Source organism: Syngnathus leptorhynchus, chromosome 1 (genome assembly GCF_054491065.1).
Source record: "Syngnathus leptorhynchus isolate UIUO chromosome 1, UIUO_Slep, whole genome shotgun sequence".
Taxonomy (NCBI): Eukaryota; Metazoa; Chordata; class Actinopteri; order Syngnathiformes; family Syngnathidae; genus Syngnathus; species Syngnathus leptorhynchus.
In genome coordinates, this window is record NC_141195.1 from 24,493,007 (window position 1) to 24,508,531 (window position 15,525).

The 15,525-nt window shown below is 40.8% G+C and overlaps 1 protein-coding gene across 4 annotated transcripts in view; it reads left to right on the forward strand.

The window, feature by feature from the left end:
• LOC147062948 (fibroblast growth factor 14-like) overlaps window positions 1-13,982 on the forward strand; it is a 23,051-nt gene extending 9,069 nt beyond the window's left edge. For 2 of the 4 annotated variants that reach the window (XM_085927791.1, XM_085927822.1), the window contains exons 2-6: window positions 690-800; window positions 1,966-2,069; window positions 7,086-7,284; window positions 7,822-8,190; window positions 12,508-12,698. In XM_085927791.1, coding sequence (XP_085783917.1) covers window positions 690-800; window positions 1,966-2,069; window positions 7,086-7,284; window positions 7,822-7,970 — 563 coding nt within the window. In that variant the 3' untranslated portion in view covers window positions 7,971-8,190; window positions 12,508-12,698. Of the gene's footprint in view, window positions 1-689; window positions 801-1,965; window positions 2,070-7,085; window positions 7,285-7,821; window positions 10,246-12,507; window positions 12,699-13,932 lie in introns of those variants that run through there. The other 2 variants (XM_085927800.1, XM_085927810.1) reach the window with 2 other exon arrangements.
• The last annotated feature ends 1,543 nt before the right edge of the window (window positions 13,983-15,525 follow it).

The following is a 15,525-nucleotide window of genomic DNA, read 5'->3' on the forward strand; positions in this document are numbered from 1 at the left end:
TGACTTTGTCGTCAAGCGACACACCTCGTCTTCCCTCCTCGCTGCCACAAAATGGAGCCCTCGCAAAGATGGAATGCCCTGCCCTCTTTCCCTAACTGGGTCAGCTTCACTTTTTTTTGGTCTCCGTGCCTCACCCTTACACTCAAAAGGGATCCCTAGCATGTTTTGGAAAAGTGGCCATATGCATTTTTGAGTCTCTGATTGAAAACATTGCATTCCTTTGATCCCCACCAAAGTTTTTCAAGTGGAACAATTACCAGTGACTACTCGCAGAAGCCTGTGATGGATTTGATGTGCTCGACTGGTCCTCTCTCCAGGAAGTCCCTCGGGATGGGGCTTGGAGACTGTCGCTTTGCTCAGGTTGAATCTCAAACGGGCCTTCGACAAATACCGCTCATAATGAATACGAGTAATTATTTCCTGACCGGACATACTAGTAGAGATTTGCGGATGAGCCAAAATTCCAACTGATGCGGCAAAAGAGGTTCAATATGACACAATGGTGGGTTTTTTTTTTCCATACGAGCTTTTTGATTGGCTAGGAACCAATCCTGGAAGGGAGGGGGAATCCAGCTCACCTGCAAACGTAACGCAAATAAATAAGCACATTTCAAAGATTCTCATTCATATTGGATCCCCTCACAATTGTGTTTATCTCCAACCGGCCCTCCTTGTGTTTTTCTCCCTAGAACCGCAGCTGAAGGGCATAGTGACCAGGTTGTTCTGCAGGCAAGGCTTCTATCTCCAGATGGGCCAGGATGGAAGTCTGGATGGGACCAAAGACGACAGCACCAACTCCTGTAAGTTTGCAAACAACAAACTGCTTCTTATTCTTCTTTTGGTCAATTATTTGGCTTTCAGAGACCCTTTGCCATGTTTTTGAGATTGCTATATCGTATATACCAGTGATATGTATTTTAGGGACATGACGTAAAACTGGCCGAGTTGCGTCCTTCGCCCGAAAGGTACGAAAAAATGAGATGCACGTCCAACATAAAAGGATGTGTGAAAAATTCTGGTTTGAAGCAGCCATTTGTGCCAATTGTACTTTAAGAAAGTCAAACAAAATGATCATTTTGAGAAGTTTCCCCTTAAAAGAGATGCAGGGGTGCTTCTTCATCACTTAATTTTCTCTTCTAATCAGCTGGAAGCATTTTTGCTACGGATGATCACCTTTGCACATTTCAGGCGTTTATTTCTTGCGCTCAATGTTGCGTGCGTCGGGCTCGGAGCGATTTTAAAAAGCACTTGGAAGCGGTCTTGATTAACGAGGACTTTGCCTTCCCTTCCGTAATCAAGCCTTGATTGGAGGGACGAGGTACTGCAAAAAGAGTCATCTGCCTGTCAAGCCTTCCATCATAGCTCCTACTTGTGATTGTATGCACACTTTCATGAAAGAGACACTCTGGAGATAGAATGGCAAGCCAACATGGAAGAAAATGGAATTCCCTTGTCGCTACGGCAGCTTCCACTCTTCCGGAAAGACGTTGGACAAGCTTTCAAAGTGTATTCATTGAGCAAAATAATTACAAGGTTACTGATGTTCTACTTTGAGGGTGTTGGATGGGGTTGAGGTCAGAATTGATTGACAATGATGTCCCGCATGCCAAATGATGTTGAAGAAACATAGAAATGTGGAATTGAAGAGATGGCTTCTGTAAAGAGGGCTGGAAAAATGGGAGAAATGACATCCAGATGTAGGATTTCATCAAAATAATTTTTATTTTGTTTTGTTTTATTTTATTTTATTTTGTTTTGTTTTGTTTTGTTTTGTTTTGTTTTATTTTATTTTATTTTGTTTTGTTTTGTTTTATTTTGTTTTGTTTTGTTTTGTTTTGCTTTGCTTTGCTTTGCTTTGCTTTGCTTTGTTTTGTTTTGTTTTATTTCTATTTTATTTTATTTTATTTTATTTTATTTTGTTTGATTTGATTTGATTTCAACTTTACGGCTTGTCTTTTTCTCCAGCTCTGTTCAACTTAATTCCAGTGGGACTCCGAGTGGTGGCCATCCAATCAGTCAAGACCGGTCTCTATATCGCCATGAACGGAGAGGGTCATCTCTACTCCTCGGTAAGCTTGCCAAGATGCACACAAATATGATATATATTTTTCCATTTTGAACCAACTCCCAGGTGTCTTACTATAATGATTGTCTGCGACTTTCTGTCAAAATACACAAAGGATGAAAAATAAGGGCACGTTTAACATGACTTCATATTCAGTTTGAGTCAAATGATTTTCTGTATCACTGATGATGAGATAAACACGTCATTCGTAACAGACTTGAACGTGGAGCCTAGGCTGCATGAAGTGGATTTGTGGGATTAGAATCATTGTTGTCCAAACAAAATTACCCACCGTAATCTACACAGCCGACACACAACGCTATTGAATGCAGACAACAGACTGTTGGTAATAAATCCATGTCATAATTCACAAATGTATCGTTTTCAATTCTGCTCAGGGCTTTCGGTCATGTTAAGCCACTTATCTGAAGCTCGTGTTTGGCACCCTGAATCTGCAAAGTCATGGTTTGAGAAACTATGGGCTTTTATTATTATTTATTGCAATTCAAAACTTCCAAACAGCTTGCTACACACACACACACACACACACACACACACACACACACACACACACATACACGCACACACACGTATATACAAATCAACAATTTCCACATCATCTCCTCTTTAACCGTGAAATCATTGACTGTCCTTTTTTGTTTTTCTTTCAAGTATAACTTGTGGCTAAAATGAAATTGCGTTCCATATTGCATGAAAGTGAAAAAGACTTTGAATTCCTCATTTGTGGCTGCGCCACAAAAATTCTTTCGCCTCTTCTTACGATTTGTTAATGATGTGCAGAAGACTTAGTTATACATGGCTGCGCTGTCCCGTGTGCGAGTGTGTGTGTGTGTGTGTGTGTGTGTGTGTGTGTGTGTGTGTGTGTGTGTGTGTGTGTGTGTTAGAGGGTGTGACCAACAGATGGCTTAGTGTGCAATGAGTTGCAGCCTGATAATTATGGAGCATGTCGCAAAGTGCAAACGAGTTTTTTTTTTTTTTTCTATCTTCGAATGAATTCATAGATTGTACCACAATTGAATAGAAACAATACCCCATTCAAATCATGTGTTACACTTACTGGATATATTACAAAGGCCCAGTTATTGTAATTTGACATCTTTTTCGGCATTTCTTTCGATTTATTGTACAAAATGGAGCAAGCGTGCAAAGATTGCTCATTTTGCAGAAAGAGGATGAGAAGTTTTTAAAAGAGCTTTCGAATCTGTCCCTGTCATTCTCCACAAACCGGGTCAAGTACCGACTGACAGAAAACACGCCCCGGCCCGTTTGCGTGTGTAATTCCAGTCTGAAATATATCCCCCGACGTGCCGCGAGTTCTCCATGTTTTTTTTTGTTTGTTTTTTTCGGCTGAGAGATTGATTTCACTTTGCTTCAAGCGGAAAAGGGGAGTCCAAAAGGTTGACACAATTTAGTGACTGACAGTGGCTAAATGGTTGACACTTGGAAACAATTGTGTGGAACGGGAGTGCTCATCCATCCGTGTGTTCAGACTGAATGTGAATGTCAAAAAGAGAAGAAAAGTTGGTGCCAAAAGGAGACTCAAGTGAAGTGATGAAAATATTCATGAGATGTTAAGAAGGATACAAAATACAACCAATTTATGTGTCGCCATTAAGGCAGTATGCAGATGCTTTTATGTATTTGGATATAATCTCCTGTAATTGACCTGCCGCTTCCTGCTTTGTTGTCAATTACCTGTTCAAAAAGAGTTTCAACAAACTCATTTCTGACCGCGATGGATATTCTTCAATTGAACAAATGTTAGATGAAGTTGGGTTTAATGTCGGAAGAGAAAGTCATCAATCATTTCAAAAGATGGTTATTTACATGTTATTTGCGAAAATGAAATGCACTCCATTTGAATCCAATTGACAATGGACGGGGGATAATTATTTTTATGAATAAGGATGACGGAAGGATGCCGAGGTCAAGTGAGGACCAGCGAAATATCGTCAAAAGCCTGCTGACTAGAATGTGATTTTTTTTTTTTTCAAAATGTATCTATCTACTCTATTCTTACCCACGCCAAGGAGGCTGCGCTTGCAACCAGTTTGTGATGAGAATGACACCAAAACAGTCTGCAATGGCACTCTTCACTCCTCCACACTCTTCTGGCTCCTTTTTTTCCATGGAACAATTTGTTTACCCACATATCCCCCTGGGTAATTAGTGTTGTGATAATAACACACCCACAAATTGAGCAGTGCATGCAAATACTCAGACACGTGTGTTTGCCCACACATTGGGATGAAAAAAACAACTTTCATGACCTAAAAACACCAAAGCCGCCTTTTTAAATAAGGTTTTACGAGTCTTGTATACAAACATTCCTTTTATGCTTCACGTAAAATCCATCACATCACAAGACAATACAGCAATGAAACAAATCAAAGTCCATGGTTTATTTATCTTTTTTTTTTTTTTTTGCCTAAGTCTATAGGACCAATACAGCAATGAAACAAATCAAAGTCAATGGTTTATTTATCTTTTTTTTTTTTTGCGTATGTCTATAGGACCAAAAAATTTCTTTATAATAAATCTACCATTGATTTTTCCATTGCATATTAATTTATTGTTTGTGTTTCTAAATACATTGGAAGGTGACCTTGAGAAAAAAAAAACTTTATCATGTTAGATGCAATTGCAATATTTAGGGTGAAAAAAAAAAAAGTACAATTAAATCATTTAGCCCTGCTTGATTGTCTCCAGCCACAGAAGCAAAGGAGGAAGCGACACGCAGTTTCTGGATTCCAGTCTTCCGCTCCGCTCGGAAACATAAAATCATTTTTTTTCAGCCCGCCGGGTTAGAGATTCCTTCTATAATACATCACGAGCAGGAATCTGGCCACAGTGGATGAGCCAGTGTGTCTTCAGCCTATTCACATCTCTCAGGAATAGGACAACTCGTGACCTTCGCGTCATTCACCGCTCGCTCGCTCGGATTGACGTCGCCACCCGCATCATCACCGTTTCGGATTTTCGGATGCCACCCAACCTTACCGCAAACAAAAAATCTTTCATTCTTTTATTTACCGGTGTAACAAAACCAATTTAGACCAAACATTTTTTTTGTACGGGTGATTAATGTATCCCTCACTTTGAAAGCGTTGAGTATTTATGAAGGTGAACTAATCCTAATTAGGATTGTTTGGCCTTGGTAGAAGTATACATTACTCATTGCCATTCTATTGTGTTCTATTTCGGAACTATTCATTAAATTCAAATCATAAAAGCTACAGTACTGAACCACAAAAAAAAAAAAATGCAATTACATTTTTTTTTTTTTACAAAATCTTGTTTTTCGGAGACGCTATAGGTTTATTTAAAATGTTGATGTGCTTTTATTTCAAACACACACACACGCACACATGGGAGCATGCTCCTCAACATAATCATGGCTCTTTTTTTGCTTTTGATCACGGATGGAAGTGCGAGGACTCAGCCTTGCATGCAAAGTACACGTTCAAGTCAAAGATTTACCACAGAGCATGAAAAAAAATACAAGATAGCGACTATAAGATAAGCAAATGAGAAAGAATCCCCCCCCCCCCCACTGTTTTTCCAACCAGAGGGCTTCGCTTGTCATGCTGCTTTTGTGATTCATTTTCCTCTTTTTCTTCACGTCCCACTTTCACTCTGCTTTGTGTTCTTTCATTCTTTTTTTTCCTTCTGCTATTTAGAAATGATGACGGGACCACACGGCGGAGCTTAACCCGCTTAAATGACTCACCTGGCTAAAAGCAGCTTTGAATGATGCATGACCGGCAGCGCAAACCTGAGCCGGGCACAGCCCGCATCACAAAAGATCATCTTCTTCAATAATGAATCTTGGCCCGAGGTCCAGACTAAATATGTATTACAACCTATTCGATCTCCTAAAGATCTTGTGACCGTTTCGCCCAAGCGTGATCGGCGGCGGGCGGCGTGCTCGTGAGATCATTCCATCTTCATCACCTCCGAGCAATTATTTAGTCACAGGTGAACAAATGCTCCCGAGCCTCCCTCCGTTTGTCCTCTCGAGCCACGAGTGTGTGCGTGTGTGTACATCAACGTTCTAGAAAAACAATCTTGTGTGGAAAAGCATATGTCAAATGACTGAGTGGTTGTCGTTTACATTTTTTTTTGGGTCGCCACTTCACACATCGGCACACACTTACCCCTCCCTCTCTCTCTCAGCGCTGGTTGGTTGCCACGGTTACATTGTCGCCTCTCTTCCTCATGTTGCTATGAGACTCGGACCGGCAGACCTGAGCTGAATGACAATGTGTCTGTGGTTCTGGCAAGAAGGACCCACAACAGCCAATAAGAGGAAGCCCAGACAAACATAGCCATACTTCATTCACACGTTTGTTCATCTGTGCCCACAGTTCATTTATGGAAAAACCCTTCCTACGTCCTTAGTTATTGCTGCCAAGCACCTGCATTGAACATTGGGCCCAACAAATTGGATATACCGTATTTTTCGGACTATAAGGCGCACCATTAATGCATCATGTCAGCTTTTGAATCCAAATCAAATCATTCTCCATTTTATCTTTTTTATTTCAACTTCAGACACAACAAATGACTTTATAATCACAAAATAATGATCCATAGTCTTTTTGAGTCATGATTCATAGTCTTCAGCGGGCCACTTACGATTGATTTCATGACACAATGCTTCGGGCCAGTTTAAATTTAGGAATTTGGTCCGTATATAAGGCGCACCCGACTATAAGGCGCACTGGCGGCTTTTGAGAAAATTATAGGTTTTTAAGTGCGCCTTATAGTGCGGAAAATACAGTAACTTGTTCTCTTCACAGCAGCCAGATGACGTCTTTGTGTACGGGACAAAAAGAATCAATGTGAATGTCTCACTTTGGACACTTGAGGAGTTGATGACGAAGATGTTCGTGAGAGGCTCTCAACTATGTGACATTTCTTCTTTTGTATTCAGGGTCCATGAGATTATGAATGACATAATATGATGTTGAAAGTCTTTTCATGGCTGTATCCACAGGAAATGTTCACGCCGGAGTGCAAATTCAAGGAGTCTGTGTTTGAGAACTACTACGTGATCTACAGCTCCATGCTCTACAGGCAAAAGGAGTCGGGCCGGGCCTGGTTCCTGGGCCTCAACAAGGAAGGGCAGGCCATGAAGGGCAACAGAGTGAAAAAAACCAAACCAGCTGCTCATTTCCTGCCTAAACCTATCGAAGGTAACTCACACTCATCTTTCCCTACAAATAATAATAAATTATATTGATATTGCATTTTACATTTGAAGAAAATCTCAAAGTGCTACAGATATGCTTTTTTTAAAAAAAAGAAACGTCTTAGGACCGTTTTTAAAAGTGTCAACTGACTGGTTGTCTTTAGTCCCAATAATAATAATAATAATAATAATAATAATAATAATAATTATTATTATTATTATTATTATTATTATTATTATTATATTATTGAATTAATAATATATCTACAGATTTTAGTAGTACCAGATTTTAATGAATTATAATATTTAAAAAAATTTCCGGGGATATGTATCACAGATTTTAGTAGTAATAGAGTTTAATGATCAATATTTTAATCCTCTATATTGTATCTATATTTGACCTTTTTCCAGAAAAGCAGCATCACTGATTTGAGTAGATTTGAATGAATTCTAATACTTAACATTTTTCCTTTTTTCTTTCCTTCACTCTTCCCTCTTATTGTTACTTTTCCCTTTGTCATCCATCCTCTCTTCAATCAAGTTGCAATGTACCGAGAGCCTTCACTGCATGACGTAGGGGAGGCGGCGCCTAAACTCGCCGGGGGCCCGCCTTCCAAAAGCACAACCAGCGAGCCAGTGGTGATGAACGGTGGAAAGCCTGTCAACAAAGCTAACAAGGAGGAGACATAACCCATCCCTCCCTTCCCCCCCCACCACCACCACTTCCCCTTTCCACCCGCAAACAACCAGAGGCTCGGAAAAGTCTACAACAACAAATGGCGACGAAAGCCAGCGCGCACCTGGCACCCCATTGCCCACGAGAAGATAAAACTGGTGTAGGCGGGCGAAGGCCAAACAGGAAGAAAATGAAGTGGCAGCATTGTGAGCTCCCCCTCGGCAGAAAAAAAGGGTATTGTTCAAACGACACAAACAATAATCCAAAATGTGTCATCTCCTCTGATGTGACGGTCTGTTCTTCTCTGCTCATGCTCGGTTACCTGGTATGCTTGCCTTACACAACCGAGACACACCGCTAGCTCCGTGCAATACATTTGAAAACATCCAGACAAAGAAATATGCTGGAGTTCTGAAGATGCATCCGATCTGGCAACCTTCTGTATCTACCTGATCTCACTGTTTCGGTTCTTATTTGACACTGGAGCATGTTTTTTGATTTTTTTTTTGATTTTTTGGGAGGGGGTTCAGGGCACAAACACACAAATGAACCCACAAGCTGCATGGTTGTGTAGATACAGAAGAGATTTATCAGTTGCTACCTCCCTGCCAAGCACCTAAAGAATGCTACCATCCTTCCATCCCTATGTAGCCCTTCAAGAATTCTAGCAGCAATTTACTTGCATCGGCACGTAGCAAGAACACAAGAGCTATCGCGTTTGGAGTCCCGAAGCAAAAAAAAAAACAAGGTGGGACAAATTTGTGTTTACATGGAATCGCGAGAGGACACGTAGAATGTAGCCGAAGGGAAAAAGTGCAAAAGCTCCACTCGGAGAAAAAAGGGACATAGTTGTCCTCGGGAATGCACTTTGCTTACGAAAGGTAACATCAGTGATTGTACCTTGAGAGACAACCCAAGTCCCATTTCATAACTTGCTGCCTTCCCGTGAACTTGAATTTAAAGGTAGGAGAGGTCAAAGTGAACAGGGTAAATCAATCAAGCCACAATGTGACAAGCGGGTATCGTCGTCGTTTTGGAACACGGTGGCTTTAAGTAGCCTGCGAGGTGCGTTTTTTTTTTTTTTTTCTTTGAATATGGTGCCGAAAGCCTCAATAAGAAGCATTGTCATCTTGTGTGGTCAATGAAAGCAAACCAAATAGATTCCTCACTGTGACCAGCAACATGGCTCCAATCTGTTCAGGAATTGGATCCTTGTTCCAGGACCAGGCATTTTTTTTTTTTTTTTGCTCGGACACCAGTGAACTGAGCTGTATCCCGGCTTCGAGGCTTTCAATACTGTGATCCGTGTTAGTGCCAGTGAAAGAGATACAAGTTGGTATTACAGCCAGGGGTGGGCATGCTGCTTTTCACAGATGAACATCATCTGATGAAGGATGGACACGATGATCAGAATTGTCAGTATGAGTCATTGTGCTTGGAAGTAGCCAAATATGCTGGATTTCAGGGCTTGGTACCAAGTTGCGGTATTGTATGATGAAAAAAATAAATAAAATAGAGCTGTGTTCAAATATGAGTTGAGGTGACAAAAGAGGTCCAAGTGGAACTTCATTAAGATGGGCTCTGGTCCTCATCTTCTTTGGTGAGCGTAGGGAGCTAAAGAACCGAAAGAGAGACAGAATATATGAATAGGAAGAAATGACGTAGCCCCACTGGCTTTTTTTTTTATATTTTTTTAAAGTCATATGTGACCCTTAAGCATAGAAGTTTGCCCACCCCTGCATTATAGGTAGCGATGGGGAAAATGAAGCTTCATGAACCAGTTGTTGTATTCTTCGGCTCCTCTAGATGGCAATGTTGGTTTAAAGCGAGGCTTTTAAGAAATGGCAAGTCAGCTCTTTGGTGAACAGAGAGTGCCATCTAGAGGTCTTATTAAACACAATGGGTTCACGAATCGTCTTGAAGCTTCATTTGAACATGATTAATTATAGGTACAGAATCTGGGAGTGGTTGATCCCTCCAAAACTTGAACAAGCATTGGAAGATTGCCCCCAAAGACAAAAAAAAAACAAGGCCGTGTGACTTATCAGACGAGCTGTATGGTCTCAGCAAGCACGTCAGCACCACGGGCCAAAGCCAGCTTGACTTCACAGAAACATCTGAACAGCGTGTAATGCGTTCCCTCACTTGTCTTATGGTTCGATTGTTTGCGCTGTAACGACGACTAAATCACAGCGGGCTTAGTATCGGTATCACGAAAAAAACTGTCATCTTGCAATGTGTCCAGTGTATTTCTGCTGTCGTCTCGATGGGAACGTTGTCGTAGATTGTCTGATTCGATGCCATTTGCTTTCTTCGGTGGAACCTCTAAAGCTATCGTTCCACTGTGGAACAAATGTTGACATTTCTCCGCTCCAGTGTGCCTCACGCGATGTTCTCAAAGTGACGTTCCACTGTGAGGGATGATTTTTTTTTTTTTGGGCCAGTGTCGTGCTTGTCTTTTTGTAGAAGAAATGTGGATCTTTTCCGTGTATTGTAGCACTCGTGTCGCGCTAGGAAAAGATCAGAAAAGCAGCCCTGACAATCATGTCTGTTGTCATTTTCTTGTCACCAGGAGAGTAAACTGGATTTAAAGCTGGTCGTCTCCCCCCCCCCCATCACAGAGTTCACACAAATGTTGTTCTTGGGCCACAAAGTGTCTCTTTTTCACTTGTAACGTTTTGCATTTCATAGGATTTCATTCACACCTTCATTTGACCGACCATATCAAATTGAAATATAGTATAGATGGATATATATACGAACATTTAAAAGGTTGGGGTCACGCAAAAATGTCCTTTTTTTTTTTTTTTACCATAATGACTTAACATTAAACTAATCTATAAATTGTTAATGTGGTAAATGATTGTGATGGGAAAATGAAGCTTCATGAACCAGTTGTTGTATTCTTTGGCTCCTGTAGATGGCGATGTTGGTTTGAAGTGAGGCTTTTAAGAAATGGCAAGTCAGCTCTTTGGTGAACAGAGAGTGCCATCTAGAGGTCTAAGTAAATACAAGCTTCTGTGAAGCTTCATTTGCCCATCATTAGTAAATGACAATTCTAGCTGGTTTGTTTTTTAATGCAATACCTACATGGGCCCGTTTCGAATGGTCCATTGTTTTTGCGAATTGGGTTAGAAGGCTCAATGGAATACACAAAATTGTTCTGGATGATCCCAAACTTTTGAACGGTACTACATATACATATAAAATCGGGGTACATTATGGTCATCAAGCAGTACTTGCTTTTTATTGGGAAAGAATGTTCTTCAATGCGCGCTTTAGCATTGAATTGTCAATGGTTGGTTAGCACCTGGACGAATACTGCTTTCGTTTCGAATCTCTCATATGTGTTCAAGAAGAATTAGAGCGAAGAAGCAGATCTAACAGGGTTTTCCAGGTTGCTAATCACACGTCCCAATGAAGGTGAGCATCTTCTCGCTGAGTCCGCCGAGCACCAAAGCTACAATGACTTCACAAAAAAGGGCAACTGCTTTAATTAGCATTTTCATTCACGCGTGCCGCTGCCAGGGACATGTGTTTTAGCGTGGACATGCTAGTCAGCAGCGAGCGCGGGCACGTTTTAGTGACACGAGGGGACGTGACGGTTCCGACTGTGCTCATGATGTAGCCTGTCTCCTTCAGGTTGACTCTGTTCATCCAACAGAAGAATGCCTTACTACATGCATACAAGCACCATTGTGTAAAGCTCCAGCGCTTATCCCCACCCACCTCCTCTCACTGCTTGGACTTTTTTTTTTTTTCACTTGTTGCACGTGTTGTAAAAAAAAAAAAGGGTCCAGTGACATGGGGCGGTAGGGGCTAATGCATGTGGTCATGTAGGGAAAATATGAATACAATGCAGCTTATAGCCAAGGGGTGGGTAAAGTCCAAGCATTGACATCATCGTGAAATGTCTTGCAATAATTTGATTCCCATTTGAATTCAACTGGTGTTTTGTCATATTTATGTACCGTATTTTCCGGACTATAAGGCGCACCTTCAACGAATGGCCCATTTTAAAACTGCGTCCTTATATAAGGCGCACCGGACTATAAGGCGCACCATAAATGCATCATGTCAGATTTTGAATCCAAATCAAATCATTCTTCACTTTATCTTTTTTATTTCAACTTCAGACGCAACAAATGACTTTATAATCAGAAAATAATGATCCATAGTCTTTTTGATTCATGATTCATAGTGTTCAGCGGGCCACTTATGATTGATTTCATGACACAATGCAGTCCATATATAAGGCGCACCGGATTATAAGGAGCACTGTCGGCTTTTGAGACATTTTTTAGGTGCCCCTTATAGTCTGGAAAATACGGTACTTTTTAATTGACATCACATGAATCACTTTACATACAAAAAATGTTACTGTTCATTTTAATAGTCATGCTGGATGTGGTCCCCAAGAATTGGCTATAATTTTGCCCACCCCTGCTAAAGTCCATTTCTGCTACTGATTTTCACCGGTCGAGATGCTTTACAGTTTGTTGGATGGCGTTTGTGTGTCTATTTTTATTTTGTTTGTTTGTTTGTTTTTAGGTTCAGGTCAATATTAACAGCAGTTATTAAAGCAAGATGATGTCCAGCATCTCACCGGTGTTCATTCTGTACAGCGACAATAAATTGGTAGCAAAATGCGGCAAGTGCTGACTGTCTTTCAAGTAAGATTCCGTTTCTATAACATTCATAATATGCAAATATTGTACAGTTTGTGTCCAACTTATTGTATACACACAGATCAGAATAATATCAAATAAAAGATTTATAGAAAAAAACAAAAAAAACCTGACTCGCTTGACGTATTTTTTTATTTTTGCAATACTGTTCATTTATAAATCACAGCACTTGGTTCAAGAAAAAAAAAAATCAATTACACAAATACATTCAGTGAACAGCCAATCACGACGCACTTCGACTTTGAGCGCGCATGAGCTAATCAATTGTGCTCACGTGTCAATTATGTTATCTAGAACAAAAAAAAAAACCGACATAGTTAAGGTCTAATCTCTCTTCATTTGAAAAGCACAGCTGCAAATTGTTCTCTCTGCTTCCACGAAAGAAGTCCGGCCATTTTCAATGGATTGATCATCCGTCGCCAACCCTGCCGCCCCTGACATTCCCTCTTCTTTGTTCTCCCGGTAATCACTTCAAAGCCTTTTTTTTTGTCCCCGACCGCAAATTCTCCCTTTGCACTTGATGTCGACTTGTCCCATAGCTGTGTGGTGTTTTGCTACAACACCATCACAGTGTGACTTTCTCCATCCTGCCGCGTGTGGATTACGAAGCATTACATGTCCTGGCCCGCCCATTGATTCTTCTCAAAACCTTCAGAGGCTCTTTATCTGGATTTTGAAATAGAATTGCATCACTACTTGTCATTCCTCGCCTCTTGTGAAAACCAATGACAATTTGTTATGAATATTTTCGTGCTGTGCTTTCAGCCACCACACGGCGTCGTCTGAGTTTCAGGTGGCGGTGCGAGCTCGGGGCATCTGTCTGCTTCATTATTATCAAAGAAAACAGACACACACACACATCCACGCACGCCATTTTCACTTTCACGTCTGTCACGTCCCTTTCGGCTGTTGCCTCATCAGCTTTTTCAGTGGTCACTTTGACCAATCTTATGTTATGTTATGTTATGTTATGTTTTATGTTTTGTTATGTTATGTTCCACATTGCACGTGTAAAATAACTTAAATATGAACATCACACCTGCCGATATTTGAAATATCTATTGCTAAGCCAAATTGACGAATCACACGTAAAAAATGTCAAAGGGTAGAACTGCCAAAAGTCCTTTTTGACATCTTTCAGTGATGGTCCAAATTCCCCCTTTTTACCTGTCCATCCATTGCCTCTTTCTATCTTCCACCCCCGCCGCTCCATCCATCCATCCATCCATCCATCCATCCATCCATCCATCCATCCATCCATCCATCCATCACCTCTCGTCCCCTTCAGACTGGAAGGCTGATGAAGAAAAAGAAATGTGGAGAAGAGAGGTGAGAAAGCAATCATTTATCTCTCAGGTGATTCGTAAGTGACATTTAGTGTATGTGCATACACACACACACACACACACACGCATGCGTACCTGCGCTGGTTCAGCCGTGTGTCGCCCAGCAAACACAGTCTGAATACTGATTAACCAATCAGGGCCTGCTTCTGCCCGGCGCCAGAGATGCTTGTTGGATACCATGGCAACTATGAAAGCCTCAGCCAAGTCTCTCACTGAGGATGGATGTGAGCATATTCCTCCAGCTTAGACTGAGGAAAAGAACTTTTTATCTGGATAATCCATCCATTTTCACAAGCGCTTCATCCTCACCAGTCTCGTGAGCCAATCGCAAATGATCATCGTGAAAATAAAAAAAATGCTGAGGAGCAAAATACAATGTTAAACATGACCTTACACATGAGCGAATGTGGCCTTTAAAATTTACAACGCAGATGAGAACGTGCACTCATTTCATGAATTGTGAGGAAAAAAGCGTGGAAATCAAGCCGAGATTGTATTTCTTTTCAGCCCTGCACAAAACCACTGTCAGAAGAACAGCCCAGCGTGTTGTTTCATTGATAAAAACGCCGTATCGAGCTGTTTCCTCCCTCTCTGTTTGAAGTATCTTTGAAGCCACTGTGCTATATGAAGAAACCGGAGAGACATTTCTTTCCAATCCACCCCTAAACTGCTTTGCTTTATTTCTCTTGGCCCATTTTTTTCAGGCATGGACTGAATTCAGCCAGACAAATTGATCAATGCTGACGTTCAAAATAAAAATGTCGCTCAGGCTTGGTGACCTTGGTAACTCGCAGTGGTGGTAAACATTTGATTGGTGAGAGGCTAGAGAGAAATTTGGAACCATTTTTCCCCACAGACATGGAGAAGGGATGTTCAAAGGCTGTTCATTCAGTTTCTTCATTTTAAATGTCAACTTCAAGAAACATTCAAAGAGTCGGGTGGGGTTGTCAGTAAAAAGGACCATTTGGATTGCGCAATGACTGAATTCTGTGGAAGTAAAATATAGAATCACCCTGTAAATTACCATTGCCTATATGAACACCTGCATCAGATTGCCGCTCGTTAGTTTGCATTTAAATAGGAGTGAGCAAACTTTAGAGAGCTGCCGGTGCAATCATGAATCATGGCTCCAACGTGAGAGATGTTAATTGAAACATGATCGATTATGCGGTATTGCAAAAGATGCCGGTTGTGTCTAAATTCTGGACCAATTACGAGGTTGTCAAAGTCAAGACCAAGAAAAAAAAAATCAAAACATCAAATGAGGAATAAATAGGATTGATGAAGAGTGATGTTGCTCTCAAGTCCAGGCCTCTGAGACTACAAGTGGTGAGCTAAAGTTGTTTTGAATCATTTTCCTCATCTTTTATCTTTGCTTGGTCTGGAAACTTAATTGCTACTGACTATAATATTTGTCATGTTACATTGGTGTATGTTCTATGACTTTGAATTCTCTGCATATTTATTGATGTTGGACAATGTTTTGAAATGATGGCATTTTGAACAGTGGGACGTAAAAATTCGTATCCACCGCA